This window comes from Ixodes scapularis, unplaced genomic scaffold (assembly GCF_016920785.2).
Source record: "Ixodes scapularis isolate PalLabHiFi unplaced genomic scaffold, ASM1692078v2 PGA_scaffold5__190_contigs__length_132052651, whole genome shotgun sequence".
In the NCBI taxonomy this organism is placed as follows: Eukaryota; Metazoa; Arthropoda; class Arachnida; order Ixodida; family Ixodidae; genus Ixodes; species Ixodes scapularis.
Window position 1 is genome coordinate 92,885,765 of NW_024609880.1, and position 24,335 is coordinate 92,910,099.

The 24,335-nt window shown below is 48.4% G+C and overlaps 1 protein-coding gene across 1 annotated transcript; it reads left to right on the forward strand.

Annotated features, from left to right (window-relative positions):
- The first annotated feature begins 963 nt into the window (after positions 1 to 963).
- On the forward strand, positions 964 to 23,937 carry LOC8053313. Its single transcript, XM_040215016.1, has 3 exons — positions 964 to 1,118; positions 15,350 to 15,513; positions 23,225 to 23,937. Exons 1-3 carry the CDS (start codon positions 964 to 966, stop codon positions 23,935 to 23,937), a joined length of 1,032 nt encoding a protein of 343 aa, XP_040070950.1.
- The last annotated feature ends 398 nt before the right edge of the window (positions 23,938 to 24,335 follow it).

Genomic DNA, 24,335 nt, shown 5'->3' on the forward strand with positions numbered 1-24,335 from the left:
TATTAGTGTCAAAAGGGCGCAGATAAGAAAGAAGTGGAGCAGGCAAAACTGCGAATATACAGAGGTATCAAAATTACAAAGGTTGCGTTGGTTTCTTTAACCATTTTGGTCTTATATTAAAAAAAAAACAAAAAAAAAACAGCAGAATAATAAACTAAAATTTCGTCCTAAACCCCGGCGTAATTTCTTTCAATATAGTAAAATTGAAGTGATAATCATGCCGAAAACTCATTCATATTTGTAGGCATGTGCGAGTAGTGTATTTTGAGTCCTAATCGAATTGGAAGCGAAAAGTAGTTTTGGCTTAATATTTTAAAATAAAATATTCGGTTAATTTTAATATAACTAAATGTATGAACTGTGGCATGTAAGCGACAAAAAAACATATTCATCTTTACGTTATCTCAAAGCACCTGTGAGAGGTATTTATATGCGGTCATCAGCACGTGAGTGAGTGAGAAAACGTATTTATTAGAGGAATGGGATACATCACGATTTCTTGATAAAGTCATCCAATCGTGACGGGAGAAGGGGATTATGGGAAGGGTAGGGGGAGGAGGCTAAACGTAACAGGCGATCCCCGATGAGCGGACGAAACTAATCAGGGCATCGAGAATGTGTTTGCGGTGCGGGTGCTCGAGCCTGGGGCGGGTCCAGTCCTCGTACGTAGCTGTTCTTGCCTCTTCAGGGAGTGAGCTTATGGCCTCGTTACGATGCTCTGCAACCCCCTCGCACGTCCAGACGAGATGGATGCACGTGGCTGGAATGAGATATGGGTAAAGCAACTTATCGTTTGCCATGAACAGCCCCTTTGACGGTGTGAAGTGAATCTGACGAAAGCTTTCTGCGATCACGCACATAACCGTAAAGCGCACAGCTATATCAAATGGCAGTACAGCATTGCCTGGGTTTAATCAGCGCCCTTTATTATTGCAGCTCGTCAGCCGCCTCAGATTGGCCACCATGTTTGACTGTTGCTTGAAGTCGGCGCGGGGCCGGCAGCTCCCAACGAGGAAAGACTCGAAGATGTTCCGTATGGCCCGGACGGGGAGGCCCCCGTCTCTGTTGGAGTTCTCGGCCGCCAAGGTTCTGGAGAGGTATAATGAGCAGCAAGAGAAGTGAGCTCTAAATTTTGTTTCTTGTTTCCTTTGTGAAGTTAAGCAGAAAGAAAAACTAAACACAGCTTCAATCTGGTCGCTGAGGTGGTGGCGGCGCAAATTCGTTAGCAGCTATCACTCTGTTTTCAAAACGAAAGTTCTCATGCTGAGCTATACACCTGCAACACAAGAGCCTTTTGTTCAGAGAGCACGGGTAAAAGACAATTGTTACATATCTCCTGGCGAGAAACAGTGCCGCCAAAGGTTTTTGGAATTATTGGAAAAGGGGTGGGGGGGGGGGGGGGGGGGCGCATGGAAGTAGAAAAGGAAGATTTTATGCCCCTTAGCCCAAGTTTTTACTATACATGTTCCTTTATTTATGTCAATGGGAACAATCGCACCCTTTTTTTTTTTGTTCCGACGGCACAGGAGAGAGATGTCAAATTCACTTAGAACTCGCACCCTAGTATAACCAATACTTTTTTATGTGCTCACCATTTTTATGCTACATAGCCCGATGGATTCATACATCTGTAATAGTTTTAGAAACAAACATATACTTTTGGAAATGTAATAAGTGTGTCAGCAGTAATTTTAAAAAATTCCACGCAATAATGATTCCAGAGTTGTCAGACACTAATTTGAATGAAACTTTGATGACATTGACGTCATATTGTCACGAATGACAAGTGATAAGCCGGCGAATAACTGAGTAAACCGAATGTTTCATTGGGCGAATTTGTGCCCCCCTAAAATAAAAAGGAAGCAGAAGATAACAGCAGAGCGTCGCGGGCGCCGATGTCGGCGTAAGGGTAGAGTCGAACGCTGGGGCGAGACTCCGACTCGCCACGCGGAGTTCCTTTTGTACACGTGTGTGCTTCTGGAACAATCGGCCTAGAAGGTCCGGCGCGTTGAACATTCTGACCTAGAACAAGCATTACGGTTCTCGAATTTACCAGAACATCACGTTGCAGAGTCAACAAAAATGTATGTACCCGCGGCCAGGCATCGAACCCTGGCTTTTTGCGTGGAAGGGAAGCGCGATGCTGCTGCTTGGTCAGGTGCGCGAGCCGCAGTTCACAGTTCACTCTATGACGAGAGTCCAAAGTTCTATCATTCGTAATACGGATTGAGCCGGATAACGTGCACTACCTCGGATCTTGGCTGGCGTTTTACAGATGGGCGCGTTCCGTCGAGAAGAACTTCGGAGTTCAGATCGCCGAGGCGTCAGATGATCTTGAAGGGCTCGAAATAGCGTTTCAGAAGCTTCTCGCTGAGATCGCGGCGCCGTATCGGTGTCCACACCCGTACCCGGTCTCCGGGTTGAAAGTGAACGTCCCGGCGGCGAAGGTTATACCGGCGTCCGTCGACTCGCTCTTGGTCATGAATCTTGATTCGTGCCAGTTGGCGAGGTTTTTCCGCACGTTGCGCGATCAGTTGAGCGTCGTCGTTCCGATCGTCGGCCGGCACATGAGGCAGCATGGCATCGAGCATCGTGGTAACCATCCGGCCATGTGCCAGTTGGAACGGTGGTTTCTTGAACCGCTGTATTGTACGCAAACGTGACGTACGGCAACACCTCGTCCCACGACTTGTGCTCTACGTCGACGTACATGGAGATCATGTCGGCGATCGTCTTGTTGAGCCGCTCCGTTAGCTCATTGGTCTGTGGATGATAAGCGGTGGTTCGTCGATGGCTGGTGTGACTCAACCGAAGAACTTCATGAGTCAGATGTGCCAAGAAAGGTGACCCGCGATCTGCGATCAACACTTCAGGTGTGCCGTGTTGAAGGAGAATGGACTCTACGAAAAACTTGGCGACTTCAACCGCTGTTCCCGATGGAAGGGCTTTGGTCTCGGCGTATCGTGCAAGATAATCGGTAGCCACAATAATCCACCGGCTTTCTTGCGTCGATGTTGGGAACGGCCCAAGTAAATCCATTCCAACCTGCTGGGCCGGTTTTCTCGAAGCGATGGTAAACCCATTTTGGTAAACCACGGTGCCTAGGTAGGGAAAAGTACCTAGATACTGTAATAAACGGCTGGATATAGAACAACAATTTCTTTTTGATTGGGCAATAAGATGCGCCATCTATCGGCGAAACAATTGCCAGTCATTTTGTTTATCTTCTTTTTCCGCTGGTTGTCATCGATCTAGTATGGTATTTTAAGTCAAAATATAGTAATGTTGTACTTGAAGACCAATTTATTTGTTTCCGATGGTAGGAAGAAATTTTAGCTACTATGCTAGAGTTTGTCGACGAATATTCGAAAATGTAAGAAACATTTCCTTCAATATGTTTCGCCATAAACAACGCATAACTTTCCCGTGTTCCTTCCAGTCTGGCAACGCCGGTGCTGTTGTCTCGTTTTTGTTCCTTGCGACGCACGTTTCTGCGATTCCTGCTGATCTCAACTGTTTGCCCTTTCTTCCGTTTGCCCAACCGATCCACCGGTGACGAGAAGCTAAGCTTCTCGTCACCGTTGAATTGCTGGCCACCGGGGATATGTAGAAACCTCAATGCTGTCGGCATACTGTTGGCGCACTGTGAACAAAAAAACAGTACAATGTCTCAGCTGTTCACCCGGAACGAAGACTTTATTGAGGATAACCCCCTTTCTCCGCAAAGTAATCGCTGCTCACGAGTTGGCGTGCGTAGTGTAACAAATTGAACGTCTTATTATAAATATATACCAACACTCGTTCGCAAAACATTTTTTTTTACTCACCATAAAAATACTTGCAAGGCTTATGTACCGTCATATTTCTTGGATCCCGGACTGCTGAAGAGTGATGCGTTCGCGGAATGCTGCCGTGGGTTAGTTTAGTAGTCCCTCTGAACTATCGCTTTGCTTGACGTGCTAATAGGTTGATGGTGCGTCATTAATATAACAGCCGGATCGAAATGAATGCTCAGCAGAACCAAGCAGAACTATTAGGTTAGCCCTCATTAAGCGACGCCGCGGCCATTTTGCTTCTAGGTACTGCTCCTTCTTCGGCGCCCCTGCTCTTCCAGTCACGTGACCAAGAATTCCCCCTTCTAGGGACAATAGTTAACTTCAAACCACGGTTCGCGTTCGAGAAAATGGGCCCTGGAAGGGCATATTCGGGGCAGGTATGGGCTGGAGAAGTCCTGCTCTCTTCGTCGGAGGCTTTTTTACGTCGTTGGCACTCATGACAGGACCGTGTGTACAAATGGACGGCTTTCGGGAGTCTCGGCCAGTAGTACTTGTCCAAACTCCGGGCGAGCGTCCTGTTGTAGCCAAGGTGTCCAGCCGTCGAGTCGTTGTGGCGTGCTTGAAAGATTTCTTCTCGCAGGCTGGCAGGAACAACCAGCAGCCAGGCAGGGTTGCTGGTTCCGAAGTTCTTCTTGAAGAGCACGCCTCGCCGCAGAACGAAGGTTGACAAGTCTCGGGCTTGTCAAGCTTCGTTCTGCAACGTTACGTCGTCTAGCATTTCTTGGACCTGCTTCTTGATGACTTCTCTCTCTTTCACGGAGACACGATACGGCGACCGATGAACAGGAAGCGCGTAGTCATCAGTAATAATTCGACGTTTCGCAACCGTCGTTTGGCGCACCTTTGATGACGTGGAGAAGCACTCACTCAACTCGGCGAGAAGGTCACTGAGTTGTCGTCGTTGTGGGGCTGGGAGGGACGGGTCGATGTCGAGCTCTGACGGCATGGTTCTCTTGTGCTGCGTCGGAGAAGCGTCTTCTGAGATCACGGCGATCGCGGCTGAATCCTGAACTTCCTCGACGTAGCCCGCAGCTGTTCGTTTTGTAAGGTGCTGCGGCTCTTGCCGGAAGTTGGTGACAAGGGCTACGGTAGGACCGTCCTGGAGCTCAATTACGCCACTTGCATTGCCAATCCCTCCTCTAATAAAAATTTGGACGCTTCCTTCCACCAGTGCTACACCGCAGGTGCCTTCTTCGGTCCCGACGGGCACAAAGACACTCGACAGCGGCGGCAGGTTTACGTGGCTGGTAAGGACTCGCACTGCGCCTGACGTCGCTTTGAGATTTTCCGCCGATGGGACAACTTTTCGAAGCGTCAGCTTGCTCTCTGCAAGGTCGATAATGGCGCCGTGTTCACACAAGAAGTCCATTCCGAAAATGACATCCCTTGAACAGTCTTGCAGAATGACGAACTTCCCTGGGCAGGTTTCTCCGTGGATTTCAACACGAGCAGTGCACCTGCCGACAGGGGTGATGAGATGTCCACCGGCGGTGCGTATCTGCAGTCCGTCCCACGACGTCGTGACTTTACGAAGGCGGCGAGAAAATGTCCCACTCAAAACTCCGGTGTCGATGAGCGCCGTCGCGTCGTGACCGTCGATGATAACGTTGAGGTTATTCGACACTTTGGCAGAAATATCATTTCGGGGCGTTGCGGCATTAGAGTGAGAGTGCTCCGACGATCTTGGAGGATCTTGGCATCGTTCGTCTTCGGGAACAACACCTCCCGGCATTGCCGCGCCTAGTTTTACCAACGGGAAGCGATGGGTGACAGGCTGTCTCTGCGAGACCGGCGGAAGGGCGATGGCGAGTGTCGGGGAGACGGTAAACGGAATTCTCGGCGGGGAGTCGACTCAGAAGATGAAGACCGGCGGAGGTAGTCCTCGATGTCCCGAGGTCGCTCTCCGAGACGTGGTCGAGGATCGTTGGGCGCAAACCTTCGTAGGCCCTGCTGGCGGTAGGGGTATCGTCGGTAGATGTGGTCCACTTCACCGCAGTGGTAGCACAGCGGGCGTCGATCAGCCGTTCGCCATACGTTGGTCTTCCTAGGCGCCGGTTGTTCTCGCCGGACGTACTGAGGTGGGTCGTCGAGACGTCAAGGGTACGCCTGTGCTGGTGCGTCCCGTCGTCGTGACCCAGGAGGTTCATGGGCCGCTGGTGGCGGTCGTCGGGCCATGGCGGCGTAGCTCACCGTCGGTTGTTCCGGTGGTGGCAAGTCGACGGGAGCCTCCGGCTGGAAGGCTCACTGCACCTCCTCCCGCACTACTTCGGTCAGGGAGAGCGAGGCGAGGCGATCGGCAGTGGACAGCACTTTTCTGTTCTCCTTCCGAACGACGTCGCGGATGATCTGGCGAAGGTCGTCGACACCGAGGCTGCCCAGGTCAAGTGGTGATGATGCCATCGCCGAAGTAGCGTGGGAGAGTGGTTCGATCGTGCTTGCAAAGCCCGCTCCATGTTTGTGGCTTCGGCGACGAATTCATCTGTTGTCGCCGGGGGATGACGAACGAGGCCGCCTAAGATTTCGCTCTTTACGCCCCTCATCAAGACGCGCAGCTTCTTTTCCTCGCTGGCCATAGGGTTGGCGCGAAAGCTCAGGCATAGGACGTCTTCTACGAAGCTGGTTACGCTCTCATTCCGTCCCTGGGTCCCCGATTATATAGCAGATCTTCGGTTATCTCTCTTGGGTGTTGACTGGCGAAGGTACGCGTCAGCTCAATCCTGCAAAGATCCCAAGGAGTGAGGGAGGCTTCGTGGTCTTCGTACCAGCTCCTTGCACTACCTCGAAGCGAGAAATAAAGGTTCTGTAGGCGCTGCTTGTCAGTCCACCCGTTGTGGCGAGCCACGCGATCGTACTGGTTGATCCCGTCTTCGACGTCCTCATAGATGTCGCCAAGGACGGAAGCTGACGTCCGCGGAGTGATGGCCAGGACGACGACGGCCGGGGTGGTCATCGTCGGGATCTTCTTTCTTGGCTTCTGCAACAGGGGAGCCAATTCGGGGGACTGACCTCTGGTATGACGGCTTCTTTGGGCTTCGGCGTTTTCTGCGAAGGGTAGCCTTCCGGGGCTGAGGACCTCGCTTGGCCGGGGTGTCTTTGAAGGGGTACGCTCTACGGGCATGGAATGCGATACCCAGCACCTCCACCAAAATGTCATGAATGACAAGTGATGAGGCGACGAATAACTGAGTAAATAAACTGAATGTTTAATAGGGCGAGCTTGTGCCCCAAAAATTAGAAAATAAAACAGAAGATAACAGCAGAGCGTCGCGGGCGTCGATGTCGGCATAAGAGCAGAGTCAAACGCTGGGGCGAGACTGACTCCGGCCCGCCACGCGGAGCCCCTTTTGTACACGCGTGCGCTTCTGGAACAATCGGCCTAGAAGGTTCAGCACGTAGAACATTCTGACCTAGAACAAGCAACACAGTTCTCGAATTTACCAGAACATCACATTACAGAGTCAACGAAAATGTGTACCCGCGGCCAGGCATTGAACCCTGGCTTTTTGCGTGGAAGGAAAGCGCGATAACCGTTGACCACAAGCGGGCTGCTGCTTGGTCAGGTGCGCGCGCGGAAAAATGAGCTGCCATTCTTTGCTTGCTGCTGAGCGCACCTTGTGTAGGGAACGTTTCGCAGTGCAAGACTTGTTCTCCTAGGCAAAAAAAAAAGAAGGAAAGAAAGCAGGACCGGCATGACACGACGATATCAGGTGCAAGTCATAAATACAGAACACTTTTAGCTTTCTTCCCCGCACCCTAAAGGGTCCTACACCAAGAACCGTAGTAAAAGTCCGGCTTATCGCGGAGCCTTACTAAGTTCTACCTTCATGGAAAGGATTAAGATACATGCAGATGCATTTTAGATTGAATATGTATTACCTTATGAAGCCGTACACGCTTCAAGCCCCAGAAACATCGCTGCTTCCTTTGATAACCAAATCTTGTAAGAACTACTTCGAGCGGCGTATGAAGAGTGCGTGCAAAACTTTCTTTTTTTTAAGTGAAAACGAGTGTAGTGCGTCACCTTCGCTTTCGACCGCTTATGCGACGGGAGAACAGACTAATGCCTCTGAATAAGAAAGGTAGCGAAATCTTCTCCCTCCTAGATCCTCTGGCGCGCACACCTTTTATCTTCATGCTTTCCTTTTTTTACATCCGCGCGCCAACTGTAGGGCTGCCTGTATCGGCCCAAGATAGCAGACTGCCTTCCTGTACTTGAGTCAGAGCGCAGTCAAAGGCTGAAAGACACGCAGATACAGACACACAGGCTAAAAGCGCGCTGTCATGGTCTACCAGCCTCAAAGGATGTGCTCAAAGAAGACGATGAAAGCCGTGACGTTGCACAGTCGGCGTTATTTGATTGGCGACATGAGCTCATAGCATGCGCTGCACTCCGACAGCATAGGCATTCCTTCTCCCTCCTCATCTCTCCTGCACACTCTTATTGTTATATTTTATTCTTTCGCGCTCGCGCGTCGACGGTAGCGCCGCCTGGATCGCTCCAAGATAGCAGTCGGCATTATTCAAAGGATGTCGCTACTTTTCCGTATGAAGGAGCTTTAGAACAGACAGCTCATTGGCACCATCGACCAGGTAGCCCTGGAACTGCCCATAACTATACCTCGTTTCAGGTTAACTCCAGACGCAGCCGACGTTGCGAGCTAATGGGACTAACCAAGCGGCGTTAAAAGCGCAAGTCACTGTGCCTTTTCTGTTTATCATTGGTTCAGCGATGATATAATACGTACAAGATCATGGCGAACACCATGGTGGGGTGTTTTTGACGCAGTTTGGTTGGTATCATTGTTGTGTCTGCAAGCTGATCCTGGCTGCTGGTGGACGAGGACGAATAAGAGGGAATACGAACGTAGCCCGAGATGGAGCAGTTGGTTTTTCCCTCCTGCCTTACCTAGTCGCTCGGATTAAAAACACAACAATTGGCGTAGTCGACAAAGCCTCAACTCCAGCATGAAAGTCGATCCACCACCGCCTTTCCTACCGGCCCCAGGCAAGCCGGCAATTTCATGGAACGAATGGTACGACATTTTCGAGACGTACTATCGGGGAAAAATGAAATGCGCACAGAGGAGCGCGTGGCTCGCGGTACAGGCTGCGCCGCCTTGAAGTGAGCCTAGGATCGAGGGTGCGTGGCCTACTTCGATGTGTTCCCGCCCCTCGATTGGCGCTCCCCCAGCTTCGGCAGTGCGCCTCTCAGTGCGCTGAAAGCTGTCACCGCTATCTTTGCCTGCTCGGCGAGTGCGGCAAGCTTCTTTGCACCGCACGCGCTGAGCCAGCAAAGATAGCGGTGATAGCTTTCAGCGCACCAAGAGGCGCACTGCTGAAGCTTGGGGAGCGCAGAGGGAGGGGCGTGAACACGTCAGAGTAGGCTACGCACCCTCGCTTCTAGACTCACTTCCAGGCGGCGCAGCCTGTACCGCGAGCCTGTTCGCATTTCATTTTACCCCGATAGTACATGATCGCTTCCCGCGGGTCGACGATGGCAGACGCCAGAAGAACGGCCATCTTACTCAGTTCACTTGGAGTTGAGGGTCAACGGACCTATCGCAAGCTACCTGACCTTCCAGACATGTCCGCAACGAACCGCGGTACATGACCAAGTACCTCAACGACTCTTTCAGAATCGGGCACTCCTGCAACGCCCGATACCACAGCCTACGAAGTAGCTGTCAGGAAATTGCGAAAGTCCTTCATGCCGGCCATCAACAAAACGGCCGAGAGATTTGTTTTTCGGTCCCGTGCTCGGATGCCCGGTGAGACAGCGCAAGAGTACGTTACAGCCCTTCGTGGCCTTGCCACCAATTGCCAATTCGGAGTAATGACAGATGAAATAATCTGTGATCAGCTCGTCAAAAAAACGGTCCATTCCGAAGTTAGGAACCGCCTCCTCCTAGAGTCCGAGCTTTCCCTGGAATCTGCTATTGCCATCGCCTCTCAAGTTGAGCAAGCGATGAAGGAAGCCAAGCTCTTGACGGAAGAGGGATCCAGTTCACAAGTGGCGAAAATAAAAGCCGAGAATTTAAGGCCAAGTCCCAGCAAGTCGTCCGCCACTTGTTACAGATGTGGGTCACCGCACCACATGGCGGACCACCCTAAGTGCCCGGCAAAGAACGAAGCTTGCAGAAAATGCAACAAGAAGGGACACTTCGCCTCCGTTTGCAAGCAGGGAGTTTCACAGGCAAAATCCCATGTACGAAGAGTGGAACAAGCGCACGACCAAGTCCAGGTGCTAACTACCAGCGTTACCAAACAATCGGTTACGCGCGAGATACATCTGGCACATGTTCCCACCAGACTTTTAGTCGACACTGGTTCATCCGTTTCAATCCTGCCGGAAGACGTCTACCGAAGACACTTCCATTCTTACAAGTTGGAACGTTCAAATACAACACTTCTGGACTACTCTGGAAAAGACATTCCCGTTCTAGGGAAATTCGACGCACCCGTGCAGTTCGCGCATTCCATGTCGTACGAACAGGAGCGGCTGTCATGGGCCTCACATTGCATGTCGTTCGAACAGGAGCGGCTGTCATGGGCCTCAACGCCTTCCGTGCGTTGGACATTCAACTAAACTTTGCTCCTCCCAACGGTGGACAGGTGCCAATGGTATCCGCGAGAAACCTTCCAGAGATCGCACAAGACTTCCCCCGTCTGTTCTCCGAGGGATTACATCATGCGAAAGGATTTGTACATAAGGTAAAGACAAAAAGATTCCGTCACTCTGTTCCAACAAAAGCTACGAAGACTACCTTTCGCAGTGCGCGAGAAAGTTTCTGAGGAACTGGCGGAGCTGGAACGCTCCGGGGTTATCGAGCGCATCGATGCTTCGGAGTGGGTGTCTCCCATCGTGGTGGCCCGCAAGAAGAATGGGGAGATCCGGCTCTGTGTAGACCTACGCAAGCCGAACAGTGCAATAGTTTTGGATTCCCACCCTCTACCGTGCCCCGACGAACTTTTTCATCAGCTTTCCGGTGCCCGCGTCTTCAGCAAGCTAGACCTCTCGTCGGCGTATCACCAGCTGGATCTGGCAGAGGAAAGCAGAGACTTAACGGTATTTATGACGCATGAAGGTCTCTTCAGGTTCACTAGAGTATGTTTCGGGCTGGCATCCGCCGCCCCTGCCTTTCAAAAAATGATGGACTGCATACTCCGAGGTACTCTAGGTAACATCGTCTACCTGGATGATGCACTTATATTCGGACACACAAGAGAAGAGCATGATGCCCGCCTGAGGCAGGTTCTTTCACGCCTTCAAGAGGTAGGCTTGAAACTAAACCAGCAGAAATGTCGTTTTGCAGTCCAGCAGCTTCAATTCGTAGGAAATTAGCTGACACCGCAGGGAATCAAGCCATGCCAAGATAATATTGAGGCTATCATGCAGGCATCACCCCCCCCCCCCCCCCCCCCCCCCCCCCCCGAGACGTAACATCACTACGATCGTCACTCGGCCTGCTCACATATTACCTCAAGTTTGTACCGAACTTTGCGACCATCGTGGAGCCTCTGCACGCGCTCCTGCGGAAGGATGCCCCCTTCCAATGGAAAAAGGCACAAAAGGAGGCATTCGCTGCTGTCAAGGATCTCGTACGGAACTGCGTTCCACTAAGTGTTTTCGACGTGGCGCTGCCCACCGTCGTCACAACGGATGCATCTAATTACGGATTAGGCGCGGTTCTACAGCAAGTACATCCGGAAAGAATTCGAACGGTGTCGCTCGCATCGTGAACACTTTCAAGCACTGAACGCAATTACTCTGCCGGGGAGAAAGAGGCATTGGCGTGCCTTTGGGTCTGCGAGAAATGGCACGTTTTTCTCTTCGAGCGCCATTTCACACTCAAGACGGATCATCAGGCTCTCGTGACATTGCTTTCTACACAAGGAACCGGTCGACAACCAATAAGGATAGCAAGATAAGCTATGCGAGTCCTCAGGTATGACTACGAGGTACATTACCAGAAAAGAAACGAGAATCTCGTAGCAGACGCACTGTCACGCCTGCCTACTCCGAATCCTTCAGATAGCAGTGAGTGTAGTCACAACGAGGAAGAATTTACTTGCCTGGTACGCAATTTATGCACAATCCATCAAGAAAAATCAAGAAAGAAACCAGGCAAGACCCTGATTTGCCTCGAGTAATTCAGTGTATCTGCATTGGATGGGGTCACGAGGAACAACGTGAAAAAGTACTATCAACATACTACAAATTGCGATAAGAGCTTTCCTCCGTGGATGGCTTACTACTACGTGGTAAAGTGTTTTTCCACCTATTTCGCTACGGCGTCGACTCATCGATCTAGCTCACGAGTCACATCCAGGACTTTTGTGGGCGAAGCAGCGTCTACGCCAGCGCTTCTGGTGGCCCAGAATGAACATCGAAGTTGACACCTACTGCCACACCTGTCAGACGAAGCCAGCTGACAGCCGTCAGCTGCTACGCCGTAGCTGGCTAGCGGCTAGCCAGCTACGCCGTCAGCTGACAGCTGTGACGGCGGCGGCACCCCTACAACCAGCTCCATTCCCATCAGGGCCATAGAGACAACTTGGAATAGACGTTGTCGGACCTTTCTACAAACTTCCATCGCAATTCAGATTTGCAGGCACTCTAGTCGACTACTTCAGTAAGTGGCCAGAAGTATCTTTTTGTAACCAAGTTACGGCTAAAGCGGTATGTAAATTCCTCATTAGAATCTTCAGCCGGGAAGGGTATCCGGAGGTGATCGTTTCTGATCACGGCCCACAGTTTGAATCCCGTATATTCCAGGAGTCCAGAGGGTTTCCCACCATCGGTCTGCGATATACCATCCACAAGCAAATGGTCAGGTTGAGCGCTTTAACCGAGTGCTTAAGCAGTACGTCCAAACTATCCTGCAGGAATAAGACAACGTTCGTACAGGCCTTGAGGAGTTTCTGGGTGTCTACCGAAGCACACCACATGCAGCGACGAAGCTCTCCCCCGCTGAGCTCATACTCGGACGTAAAATGCGGACCCGTGTGGACATCGTGGGCTTCCCAAGTTTTGACCGGCCCGTTCACATCGAGATGCAGCAACTCCGCCAATGCATTGCTGATTACCAGAAGCACAGCAAGCAATACACCGATGATAGGCGGAGAGCCAAACCATTTACAGCGGGAGTAGGAGATTATGTACGGGTAAAGATCCCAACACACCGACCGAAGGGCACCCCATCGTTTGGTCCCCCTGAAAGAATTCATGAAGCGGTGGGGTCAAGCACCTTCGTCACGTCAGGAGGAGGATGCTGGAATTCGTCGAGGTTGTCTCGAACACGCATTCTAGCAAGACATGAAGTACAAGTGGACTACGCAAATCCAGAAGCTTGAGCAGACACACAGCTGCCGCTTCCAGCTCCACGAAAATCCACAAGGAATAAGAAACCTCCAGACAGATTCTCCCCCTGTTGAACTCTGCTTCGAGGGGGGATTGTGTTGTGTCTGTAAGCTGATTCTGGCTGCTAGTGGACGAGGACGAAGAAGAGGGAATACGAACGGAGCACGAGATGGAGCAGTTGGTTTTTCCGTCCTGCCTCACCTAGTCGCTCGTATTAAAAACACAACAATCATCGGATCGTAGCCTAGGGTGCGCGTTGACTTATGGTGAAACGAGGTATAGAGCGAAGGTTTTGCAGAATTCGCGAAATCATATCAACGCACTATCGTGAGAAACGGCCCCTTACAACGTCGCCAGAATTATTTCAGGCCCGCAAGGAGTGAGTGGTACATAAAAACTTATAACATCATATCCGCACGTTGCAATAGTTCCAGACTTATTTGATGGTTGGTGTAAGTACTCCAGCGTGTTCTCTGCTGTTCTATCGTTGCAAGCAATTACAAGGGACGAAACGTACTGTAAATAACAGAAAATCGAAAGTAACATAAAGGCTGGTTCACACATTCGCAACGCTTGGGTTCGCATACAACTGAAACGACCGTAACGACCAAAACACCTAAATAACCGTGACTCGCGGATTGCTTCGCGAAGCAACCCCCTACATCGCTTGCTATGCTGTGTACGGCGAACACTTGACCCGGTGACTTTGTCCTTAAGGTCGTTTCGGTTTCATGCGAACGCAACCATTGCAGATGTATGAACCAGCCTTTAGTCTTCTCGGCTATCATTCACAGCGCGTGACCTTTGCATAACACTATTCAGTGCTTTTGGTACGGGCAATGTCTCACTAATACGGGATTCTTAAAGGGAAACTGAAGCGGTTCTCTATTTGAGAAAAAAAAACTTAAATCGTCTTTATTTGGCCTTCAGAATCACGAATATCGAGATTATTTTTATATTTGGTGCACGCAGGTTGCACAATTAATTTTCAAAGTACCGCTGAAGCCCCTCCTTCCCCCGGGGCGTGATGTCATGTCAGGAGTTTTCGGAATCTCCCCTCTCGTGCATCTTCAGCGCCTATGAAAACTATGCGCGCGCACTCTTTCTATTTGCAAAGGGTCAGGAAGAGACGGCATGACTGGTGTCAGTGCGAAAGACTATGCCTTGCAAGCTTGCAATTGCACGCGCCGCCCACACGAGCGACACGCGCTTGGCGGCCCAAAGATCCTAGCATGACGTCACGCCTGGTTAGAGGGTTTTCGAATTTTCCAGCGTTTATTTACTACTTCGGGGAAAATGAACGTGATATTCATATTTACAGGATAAAAATACGCCAAATGCACCTCTAACTCGCTTTTCGTATTTCTTCTTTTTCTAAAAAAAAAATAAAAATTTTTTTGAAGGGGCCGTGCAACGATATCTGGTAGGAATGTTTCTCACTTTTCAGAACAGAAGCTTACTGCGCTAGTTGGGACCCAAGAATAGTCGCACGCAACGCCACTGGCCAAAACGCGCTCTTTGTTGTTGTTGTTGTTGTTGTTCTTGTTGTTGTTTTGTCGCCGCTTATTTTTAAGGATTAAAGAAGACATTCTCTTTTAGTTTTCCCTACACAAAACGTGATGACGAGGTTGTGGGGATTGTATTTTAGTGTTGTCAACAATGCGATCCACGGGATTTCGTGATCAAGTTTCGCGATCTCCGCGGTGACTACATTTAAATGCGCGAGTCATACCCTGGACACGAGTACTGCGTGATTATTGGATTTAGGGTCATGACAAAAATGCCTCGACATGTATTCCGGTAGTGGCTCGTGCCCAACAACTTTGGTGACGGGAATGGCCAAACCTAAATAATGTGTGAAACTTAGCGTGCCCGATGCTTTGGCAACCTCAGCGCGTGGCTGTGGTTAGTATTGGCGGCAAATAATTGGCTCCAGATCACGTGGCCGTTTTTTCTGGCTGCGAATTGAGGGCGTGAACGCTGCTCGTTTATCAGATCTTCTTTTCTTTCTTTCTCCTGAGGCTGCCATTACGCAAAAAAATATATATATATCTAACGCGTGTTTTATAGGTTGTGAACGAAAAGAAATAATGCTGTGCCGCGTATTTTGAAAGTAAAAAACGAAAATTCTGCATTGGACTCTTCAACGTAGGATCGCCCCTGAGAGACCGTACATCATTCGAGCCATACGCCCTGAGGAGCTAGAACAGGCCTTCAAGATTCGCCAGCAAACCAACTACGTCTTCTCTAAGGCTAGTATGGAGACCGCCTGGAGAGTGACTCCCGACTATTTCCTCGCTGCAGTCAATGCTGACGGTAAGAACACAAAACGTGTCTCTAGCAAATTTTATTAACGTGAAACGTTTTTTGGCTAAGTTCAGCATTCCCTGAAGCCCAAAACTGAAGCTTGGATAAAAGCATGGACGCGAAGCGCAACACTGATTGGTTGTCGGGTGGGGCAGGGTGAGTGAAGTTCTCGACGTTGATTGGTTAACAGGGATATCATGTGACCGTCATGTGACAAGGCGAGGATTGAGAAAGAGGTAGGCGAGGGGCGAGGTGAAAAGTGATGAGTGGGTTAGAAAGTTCTGAAAAATCACCAGGTTTATCATTGCAAGTGTACACACGCCACGCATTAAATGATCCGATCAAGATCGCCGTGAACGCAGGCGTGTGGCTTAAGGCCACGGTCCCACTGAATGTGGCAGTTTAGGTACTTTTCGGCAGGCCATTACCCATCTCCTTTTAAATACTGTGTTTTGGGATTGATGTCATTTGAAAGGTAATGCAATCCTCTTTCATTTGATATTATGTATGTGTTGGTTTTTACTGTTCATGCGCATTTGTAGCGTTGCGAATATGATGGCGCGGACCCTCACTTGCTCCGCTAGTTCATGTTTTATGAACGATCCATTAAAGATAGCACGGTTCCAAAATAGCGGTTTTGTTAAGATGATGTCGGAGCAGAATCTAACGATCCACTTTTTTGATATTTGCACTACTTTGTTTTTTTCATCCCTCCAAGTATTGCCCTAAAATTGACATTTTTCCGCACAAATATGTTTTTAATGACAAGAGCTAGGGCAATGAAATTAGCTACAGATGTAGTGCTTATAATTGGTAATATGCAGAAAAAAATTTAATGTTGTGTAAATTTTTTTTTTGTTTAGATATTTTATACTAAACGTAGCACTTTTTTGTGCTTCGTGTCATGGTAGTTCAAATGCCGCTGAAGAAATAATTAAACTATGATAAAATCTTTTATAACATTTAGAGCTACAATGGTTGCCCAAGAGGTGGACGATGGCTTTTTTTCATTTTCAAAGTCATAACGCTCCAGGAGCCCTTCAAACTTACCTGATTTTGACGCATATCTGTTTTGGACATCAAACAGATTTATTCGCATTTAATAACATTTATAGTTTGGAATAGATACACATTGCGATGTATTAAATTTTCACAATGATATTGCTTTGGTTTCTTAATAGGTGTAGAGCTTAGCTAATTTTAAAAACAATGAAAAACTGTTTGGGTGTTTTGTTGCGCTACCTGTCGGATCGCAGACAAACTGCTGATTTCTAATGTTCAAAAAATTTCCGAGGGCGGCGTTGGCGTCTGTATCATCATCAATCTCCGTGTCTTTTTACCCTCACATTTAAAAAATATATTGGAAGATTTACTATCGATAACTGAATGGTTTAAGTACTGGGTCAGGCTAATAAATCTAAGACCAATATTTACACAAGCGTAGCGTGATATAATGTGTTCATTATTCGATATGATTGAAATCAATAAACAATGAAGACGAAGAGGAAAAGAATACACCCGAGTTCACTTTATGCCTAGAGTCACTAAATGAGCTTTAAAGTATCGGCACTCCGTTCCCCAAAATTGTTTTGGGCGCCGCCATTTTGGGTCTTGCTCAGAGCAAACGCAACTGCCGATCATCGTGATCTAAAAGTACGACTTCCTCAGCATTAGATGCGGTGCTAGGACGCTGATGCAATATTGCAATGCTCTGTCGCGGGTTGTTTAAACATTTGTGAGGGAGAGAAAAGTGTTTCCTGTGATTTTAGATAAAGCTTCATATAATTGGCAACCATGATTTTAAGCCACAATATGGCCAAGTGTCGTTACTCTGAACCGTAGCTAATTTACTGGCACAAGCGGGAACAATGAAGAAGAGGCAGGTGTCAAAAGATAGTGGCTTGTGGAATCCACGGGGCTTACGATATGGCCCCTCCAGGTATTACTGGGTGGAGCACTTCATGTGCCCTTTGCTTAGGGCGGAGCACGACATCTGGCCATTTTGTCCCGCTCTTTTATTTTTATTTTTTGTTCAGAAGCGCGTGAAAGAGCGTGTATCTGCACGCGCTCGTGGCGCTGATTGTGCTATGGCGACATTTTGTTTTCGTCGATTTCTTTGTATTTTCCCCGTGAGCGCGTGCTGTCGGCATCGGGTACTACAGAGGGTGGCATCACCCTAAACGGAAGGACATTGAGGCACCCTAGGTATTACAAGCCTCTTGAACAAGAGCATGAATAGTGTTATTAAATAAGCTACGCTTCAGAGTAGCCACGCTTGGCCTTAGTATGGCTTAAAATTATGGTTTCCAGTTATTTGAAGCTTTATCTGAAATCACAAGAAACGCTTTTCCGTCCCCCACTTTAAACAGTTTGCGACAAAGCAAAGCAACATTACATGAGCCTCTTAACACCGAATCTAATGCTGACGATGTCGCACTTTTGAATCATGACGATCGGCAGTTGCGCCTGGGGTGCTATGTTGCGCTTTTTGGACTCCCAGGAGACTAGGGAGTAGGAAGTGACGTCAACGACAAAGCAAACGCAGATTGGGTGTTGATTTCGTTTTCTTCTGTCAACATCCAATCTGCGTTTTCTGTGTCGTTGACGTCACTTCCTTCTCTCAAGTCTCCTGGGAGTCCAAAAAGCGCAACATAGCACCCCTGCTCTGCACAAGCACCAAAATGGCGGCGTTCACAACACTGTCGGGGAAGAGAGTGCCGATACTCTAAGCGCAGCTCATTTATTGGCTCTAGTTGCCGCGGAACTCCTTTTCCCTGACTGAAACTGAAAGTAAATATGAATAATACACCATTATTATAGCTTATTTAGTTATAACCAAATACACATAATGAGAGGAGGAAGCGGGCCGGTAGGAGAAACGCGGGTTTTATATGCGACCGTTCTAGCCGTCTCAAAAGAGAGAACGCACGAGCTTGCGCTGGTTTAGAAAAAAAAAGGCATCCAAAGAAAAGAGGCGGCACACTGTGTTCTTTGTTATTATGCGTCTAATTGCAAATTCTTGTGTGTATGTTTATTCAGCCGGAAGTTAGTCTGCCTTAGTGGGCGTCCGGTGTCTCAGCTGTAGATGAGCAATGAGGCTCTATAAGGACGACGACATTAATGGGTGTTCAACCACAACGTACAGTGCCAGACTTGTTTCAAGTATCGTGTACCCAAAGACTTTCTTCACCCGCAACAGTATATGGTAGAATCAATGAGGATGTTGCTTTACAACTGTACGTCGAACAGGAAAACTCCACCGTGCAGAAGCGCGGCTTATTCGTTAATATGAGGGACGGATTTCTAGCAGCATTCCCTGATTGACTACTTGGAACAAATGGCCTCGTTGACGTAAAGTGTCCCCGTTCCAAAAGATTCTTGAAGCATACTTAAACCGCAAGGGAGTATAAGGCGAAAAATAAGAAAAAGGAGTCTGGTGTGAAAGGTCCAGATCACCACCGTAGCTTCTACTATCAAATAAAAGGGCAGTTACACAATACACAAAGAAAGGTTTGTGATTTAGTTACATTTACACTTAAGGGCATTGATATCCAACCTATTCAGAGAGATGACACCTCCTGGTCAACCAACATAGAGCCTTTTCTACTCAAGTTTTACATGGAAGGCGAGACTTCCGCTGAAATTCCTCACGTAGGCGAGTTGTCCGACCGAATAAACTGCCATTACTCCCGATGTGGGTATCTCTCGATCTTTGTTCGTAAGCGATAGTATCATGAGATCGAGGGGTGTGGCTATTCTTCCGCCGAATATTGCTTCGGCGGGTTTTTTTCCGTGTAAGATGAGACCGACGCGTGCTGCCGGAACAAGAACCTGGCGATTCTTCACTGAACTGCTTCTTCCGTAAGCTTCAAAAGGAATTTTTTTTTTTTCGTTTCGCACACCATCTGTTCTGCTTGCCCGTTAGTTGCAGGATGGTATGGTGCACTAATGTGATGCCTGATGCCGTTTTTTTTTTCTTCAAAAACTTGTTTATTTTATTTGAAGCAAGATTTGGCGCGTTATCAGAGAAACGTATTTTCGGTAGGGCAAAAGTAGGTAAAAGAGACCGTAGAACGTCAATGACGTGTTTGGACGTCGTGGCAGACATCGTGTAAACTTCCAGCCACTTAGAGTATACGCATCGTACATGACTCCGCAGATGTGGATACGTTTCGCCACCCACCGACTGAATAGTGGATCGTTTTCAGTTACTGTTCGAGTCTTTCCACAAAGTTAGCCCAGGTGCCAGGGCTTTTGTCGAAAGCGGTAAGTGTTCGAAACGTCGACAACGTCGGTAGCCACGTGTAGTGCTTGAAACTGGACACTTACCAATCGCTGAGAAGAAACTTGCTTGTTCGTCTGCCATGAGTCGTCCGATATGCGGTCATCACCACAACACCATCTCCCGACAAAACTGGTCTTCATTGTCCGCATGTCCATGGTTAGCAATCACGTCAAATTATAAATTCCCGAACGCTCATAACTTGCCGTCGCTAAACGCCGTTCATTCATAGCGTCTTCATTGCAAATAAACGTCTTCCTATTTCTTCTGATGGTTTCCCTAAGCTGTACTTACAACATAATGTGTGTCGGTACTTCCGAAAATATTGCAACGGCGTTTGTTTTCCGGGAACTATAATGTAACAACCTTTACAACATCTTCCGGACCCCGTGAAACACAATATTTCGTGACGTTATTTTAGTCGTCATTAAAATGGTGAGGTAAGTACCGTAAATCGCGAAGCAGTTTACTCGACGTCCGCTTCCACTGGTTGAGTCTACTGAGCGTGCATTCCTGCAGAGGAAATTTTCATTGATAGAATATTGACACGTCAATCAACATTTGATTCCTTCTTGGTAAGATTTATTGCGAAAGCACGTTACAACCGCCGACCGCATCTCCCTATATCAGACAACAATTTATACCCAGCCTGACATTCTCGCATATATCCGTTTGCTGGGCCACGCTACTTGAGCTAGCTGAGCACAGCTGGCAGCGGCGCGAGCAAGGCCACGAGGGGAACGTGATGGTGCTCGAGCCATCCCACTGTGAACCAATGTTTCGGCCACCCCACGGGTGCGTGTCGCCATCTATTGGTTGAACTAACGCCTTGTTCAAGATGGCTGCCGTGGGACCGCAGCCTTAACAGGCTAGACGTGATGCTAAACGATGATATAAACATTTGTGGTGCAAGGATGTTTCACTTATGCAACACAATTGCCTGCGATTTACCAACCATTTTTAATGCTTAATCCTCTTGCCAAAGACCTTAAAGTGGACATCTTTGCCCCTGCAGCAAAGAGCTGTGAAAGCGCCTAGTTGCGCTGAAACTAGCACTATTCCCCTTCTAATATCATTACCTCCTGCGCGCTGGCGCCTTTGTCTACTGGGCTGTGAAGTGCTTCCTGAGGAAGCTCAGTCTTCTGCCGGATATCAGACGACACACATGCGCCAACAGCAGACTGTCTTAGCATTTATTGGCTCAAGGATAAGTGCTACACCCTAAAAAAAGTTTGTGCGTCTACTTTCACGCACAGCACTTGGAAAGCCAATCACCGGAACTTACGAGGATGCTCAGCGAATGACAATGCGGGAACATATGTTTAGACCAAAAAACGCAGTCTGAGTTGTGACATTAAGCAATGCAAAACGTCACGCTTGCATTGCCCAGTGTCACAACTCTGTAGTGTTTGAGGGGCTATACTGCCTTAGGATATATGCGCAGGAAGGCTTACGGTACGACGACGATGGCGTGGAGGGCAGCGGCGGCCCGCGGCCAAGCGGACACGCCGAAGGAAAAAGGACACGTCCAGCCCCGACAAACGCTGCTACACTTCTTCTTTATTCTTCTACACAAGGGCGATTAAAGGAAAAGGGGCACCCTGGTGGCGATTCATAAACTCAATAACAACAAACTCAGACTGTGTTTTTTGGTCTTAACATATGTTTCGGCATTGTCATTCGCTGAGCTGCCTCCGTAAGTTGCGGCGATTCGCTCACCAAGTGTTGTGCGGGAAAGCAGACTCACGGGCTTTTTTTAGAGTGTAGAAGGCATATAGTTACTCACATTAAAACATAGAGGGCGTGGCTTCTCATATTCACGCTCCCTCTTGATTTGTTCTCCAGATTTGTTATTGCCTTAAGCCGCCATCTCATTTGGCTGAGTAGCACTAATAGAAAGCACTGGGTTCGTCACGCCCTGCATTTTTTAAGCTGACAGTGACTGCGTTCACATGGATACGACAATGGCGCATCGAATTCAAAGTGAACCAATCACAAGCTCCCAGTCCCTCTGGTTTTTTTTTGTTTTTTTTTTTTCCTCTCTTTTACCCAGTCACCGTCGTCATATCGATTGGATGCGCCACGGTCGCTTTCGTGTACCCGCGGCTCGTGATCATAATCGATGAAACCTAAAAAATCGAATATCTCTATTTTTATATTCTTTCTTTATGTTTATTTTGAAACAAGGACGAGTTTACGGTGATCACATCTTGGCGATTTGTCTCTGAACGCCAACCTATATTCTGTGGCTTATTGGCATTAAAAAATCAAGAAGCAAACTTTCCAGCGTGTAACTCTTGACTCATCGGGAATTTAGATGGTGGACTTGAAGCAATCAAGCAGCGCTCCACGTTCGAGTCTTTAGAGCGGTAAAGGATAGGGCGAGTTCCTTGCAATATAGGTATCAACGAGAAAAATGCTCAAAAAGGTCTTCGAACCGAATGGAGAAATTTCCCGTGGCAACGATAAAGATCCGGAGCGCTATCCCTCCAACACGGATACCGCAGGAAAATTGCACTGATTCTATAATCGGTGGCAGGCTAAGAGTAAAGTGGAAGCTCCTCCTACATCTCTCACATTAGCAGAACAAACGATAGAGAGAGGCGACCTCCTCTCCAGCGTTCTCTCTGCTAAATTGAAATCAGGTGGGAGGAGCTTGCACTTTACTCTAAAGCTGTTGCCAACTATAGTCAATCTGTTGCTTACGGGCTTTTCTTTGTTAGTGTGCACGTACCTGCTTTATATATATAGTACCTTTGCATGCAGCGTTTCTTCCTCTTGCACGACATGATCAGTAGTTCGGCCGGAACTATTGAGGGAGTAGGGCCTCCGTTTCTGTGTTTTGAATCAATGTTTCCGCTCAAAATATATAGGTGATGATGGCGTTACGTAGGCTAACAATTTAATTGAAACACTGGTTATTTCGTTTTCGTGATGCCTCGGTGTACAAAATCTTAGAAATGTGCAGGCGGGGACTAGCCTTTTGACATCAGAAGCTTCGTACCCAATTGGAAATAATAAGGAATGGTCTCTCTTATATACTGCGATCACGTGTAGGTTTGGTGATGATAAACAGAACGTGCACCTTGTTTGCTAAATATTCACTGCGGGTGCACGCTGTTAGCATCAACTGCACAATACGGTACCGTCCTCAAGCACTCTTGGCGCCACGTAAACTACAACCCAATGCGAACCAGTATCACTCAGTGCAGGCCTGCTTGTTCTACGCCAATTTTGTATCCAGCTCGTTTATACATCATGAGGCCAGGTTGCTTTATAATCAGAAGGAACCTGTTAGCATGAAGGCTGGGGTAATCAAAAAAGCGCCTTTGGGTTGCCTTAGCAAACCGGTTCTATGGTTGCCGCTTGTTACTTAAATTTTGCTGACACGTGAGCAAAGCGAGTGTGGCGTAATGTGGGTCCCACCTGCTCTTTCAGGAGAGTTGTTCGGCACGGTGTCCATGGTTCATTACGCAGATGGCGTCGTCTACATGGGACTGCTCGCAGTCAAGCCAGAGCTACGGGGTCAGCGCATCGCCGCCGAGCTCTTAGCCGCCGCCTTCGAAAAAGCAGAAGAGTACAACATGTACATGCGCTGCGCCCTCACCCTGGAGCCGCTCTTCAACAAGATGGAAAAGTTCATGATTCGCGCGAAGGTCCTGCTGGGACGAAACGCGCCGGTGATCCTCACCAAAGACGACCTCCGCGTCAGAAAGAGCCACGTGACTGTAAACAACTTTAAGGAGACGCTCCTGGGCGTCCTCTGTCGCTACGACATCGGAGTGGTGAAAGTTGACAGGTCAATCCTCCTCCAGGCCACAATCGACGAGGAAGGGGCCTTGACGAAGGTCGCATTCGGCGAAGACGGCAAAGTTGTCGGATACTGCGTGGTTCAGGAAATGAGCGATGGCTCCTGGTGCTTTTATCAGCTGTCCGCGGACGATCGAGATATCGCCAGGATGCTGATTCGCAGCTTTGTGGACAGCTGTCCGATGGCATCCAGCGTCGGCGTCGTCCTCATCTGTCCCCTGTGGCCTGACGAGGAACATAATTTTCTACACGATTTAGGGTGGAAGGTGAAGAGCAGATCCGTGTGTAGATTTAGCTCGTACGAGATTGATTTTGATTACAGCAGGATCTATTCAATGTAAGTGGCAGGGATTAAATGGAAACATCGAATAAATGTGATGTAGAGCCTATCCGTGGTGCGTGCGTGAGACATTTTTGTACTTAATACAACATGTATTGCAAGGCTGTTTCAAAACGCGCAAGTACTATCCGCCAAAACGACCAATTTCAAGTGAATGGTATGGCCATTTGCTTTTCGTTTTAGAAGCTTAGTAATGACTATGCATGCTAAACGACAGTTCAGAGCAGTGTTGGCGGCAACGCGTTACAAGTAACACTACTTTTTTTAGTAACACAGTAACGTAATCCTCATATTTTCGAAACAGTAACGCCTAACGTACCTATGTTACTCAATTCAAGTAACGGGTAACTTAGTTACGTTACCCGCTACATCTTCTTCCCAAACCCTAAAAAAAATACA

What these genes read in the sequence shown, in the direction of transcription:
- LOC8053313 (XM_040215016.1), top strand. Translation starts at nt 964, where the DNA reads ATGTTTGACTGTTGCTTGAAGTCGGCGCGGGGCCGGCAGCTCCCAACG. An exon ending in TATAATGAGCAGCAAGAGAA is followed by an intron (nt 1,119 to 15,349) that starts GTGAGCTCTAAA and finishes TCTTCAACGTAG; the next exon opens with GATCGCCCCTGAGAGACCGT. An exon ending in CGCTGCAGTCAATGCTGACG is followed by an intron (nt 15,514 to 23,224) that starts GTAAGAACACAA and finishes CTGCTCTTTCAG; the next exon opens with GAGAGTTGTTCGGCACGGTG.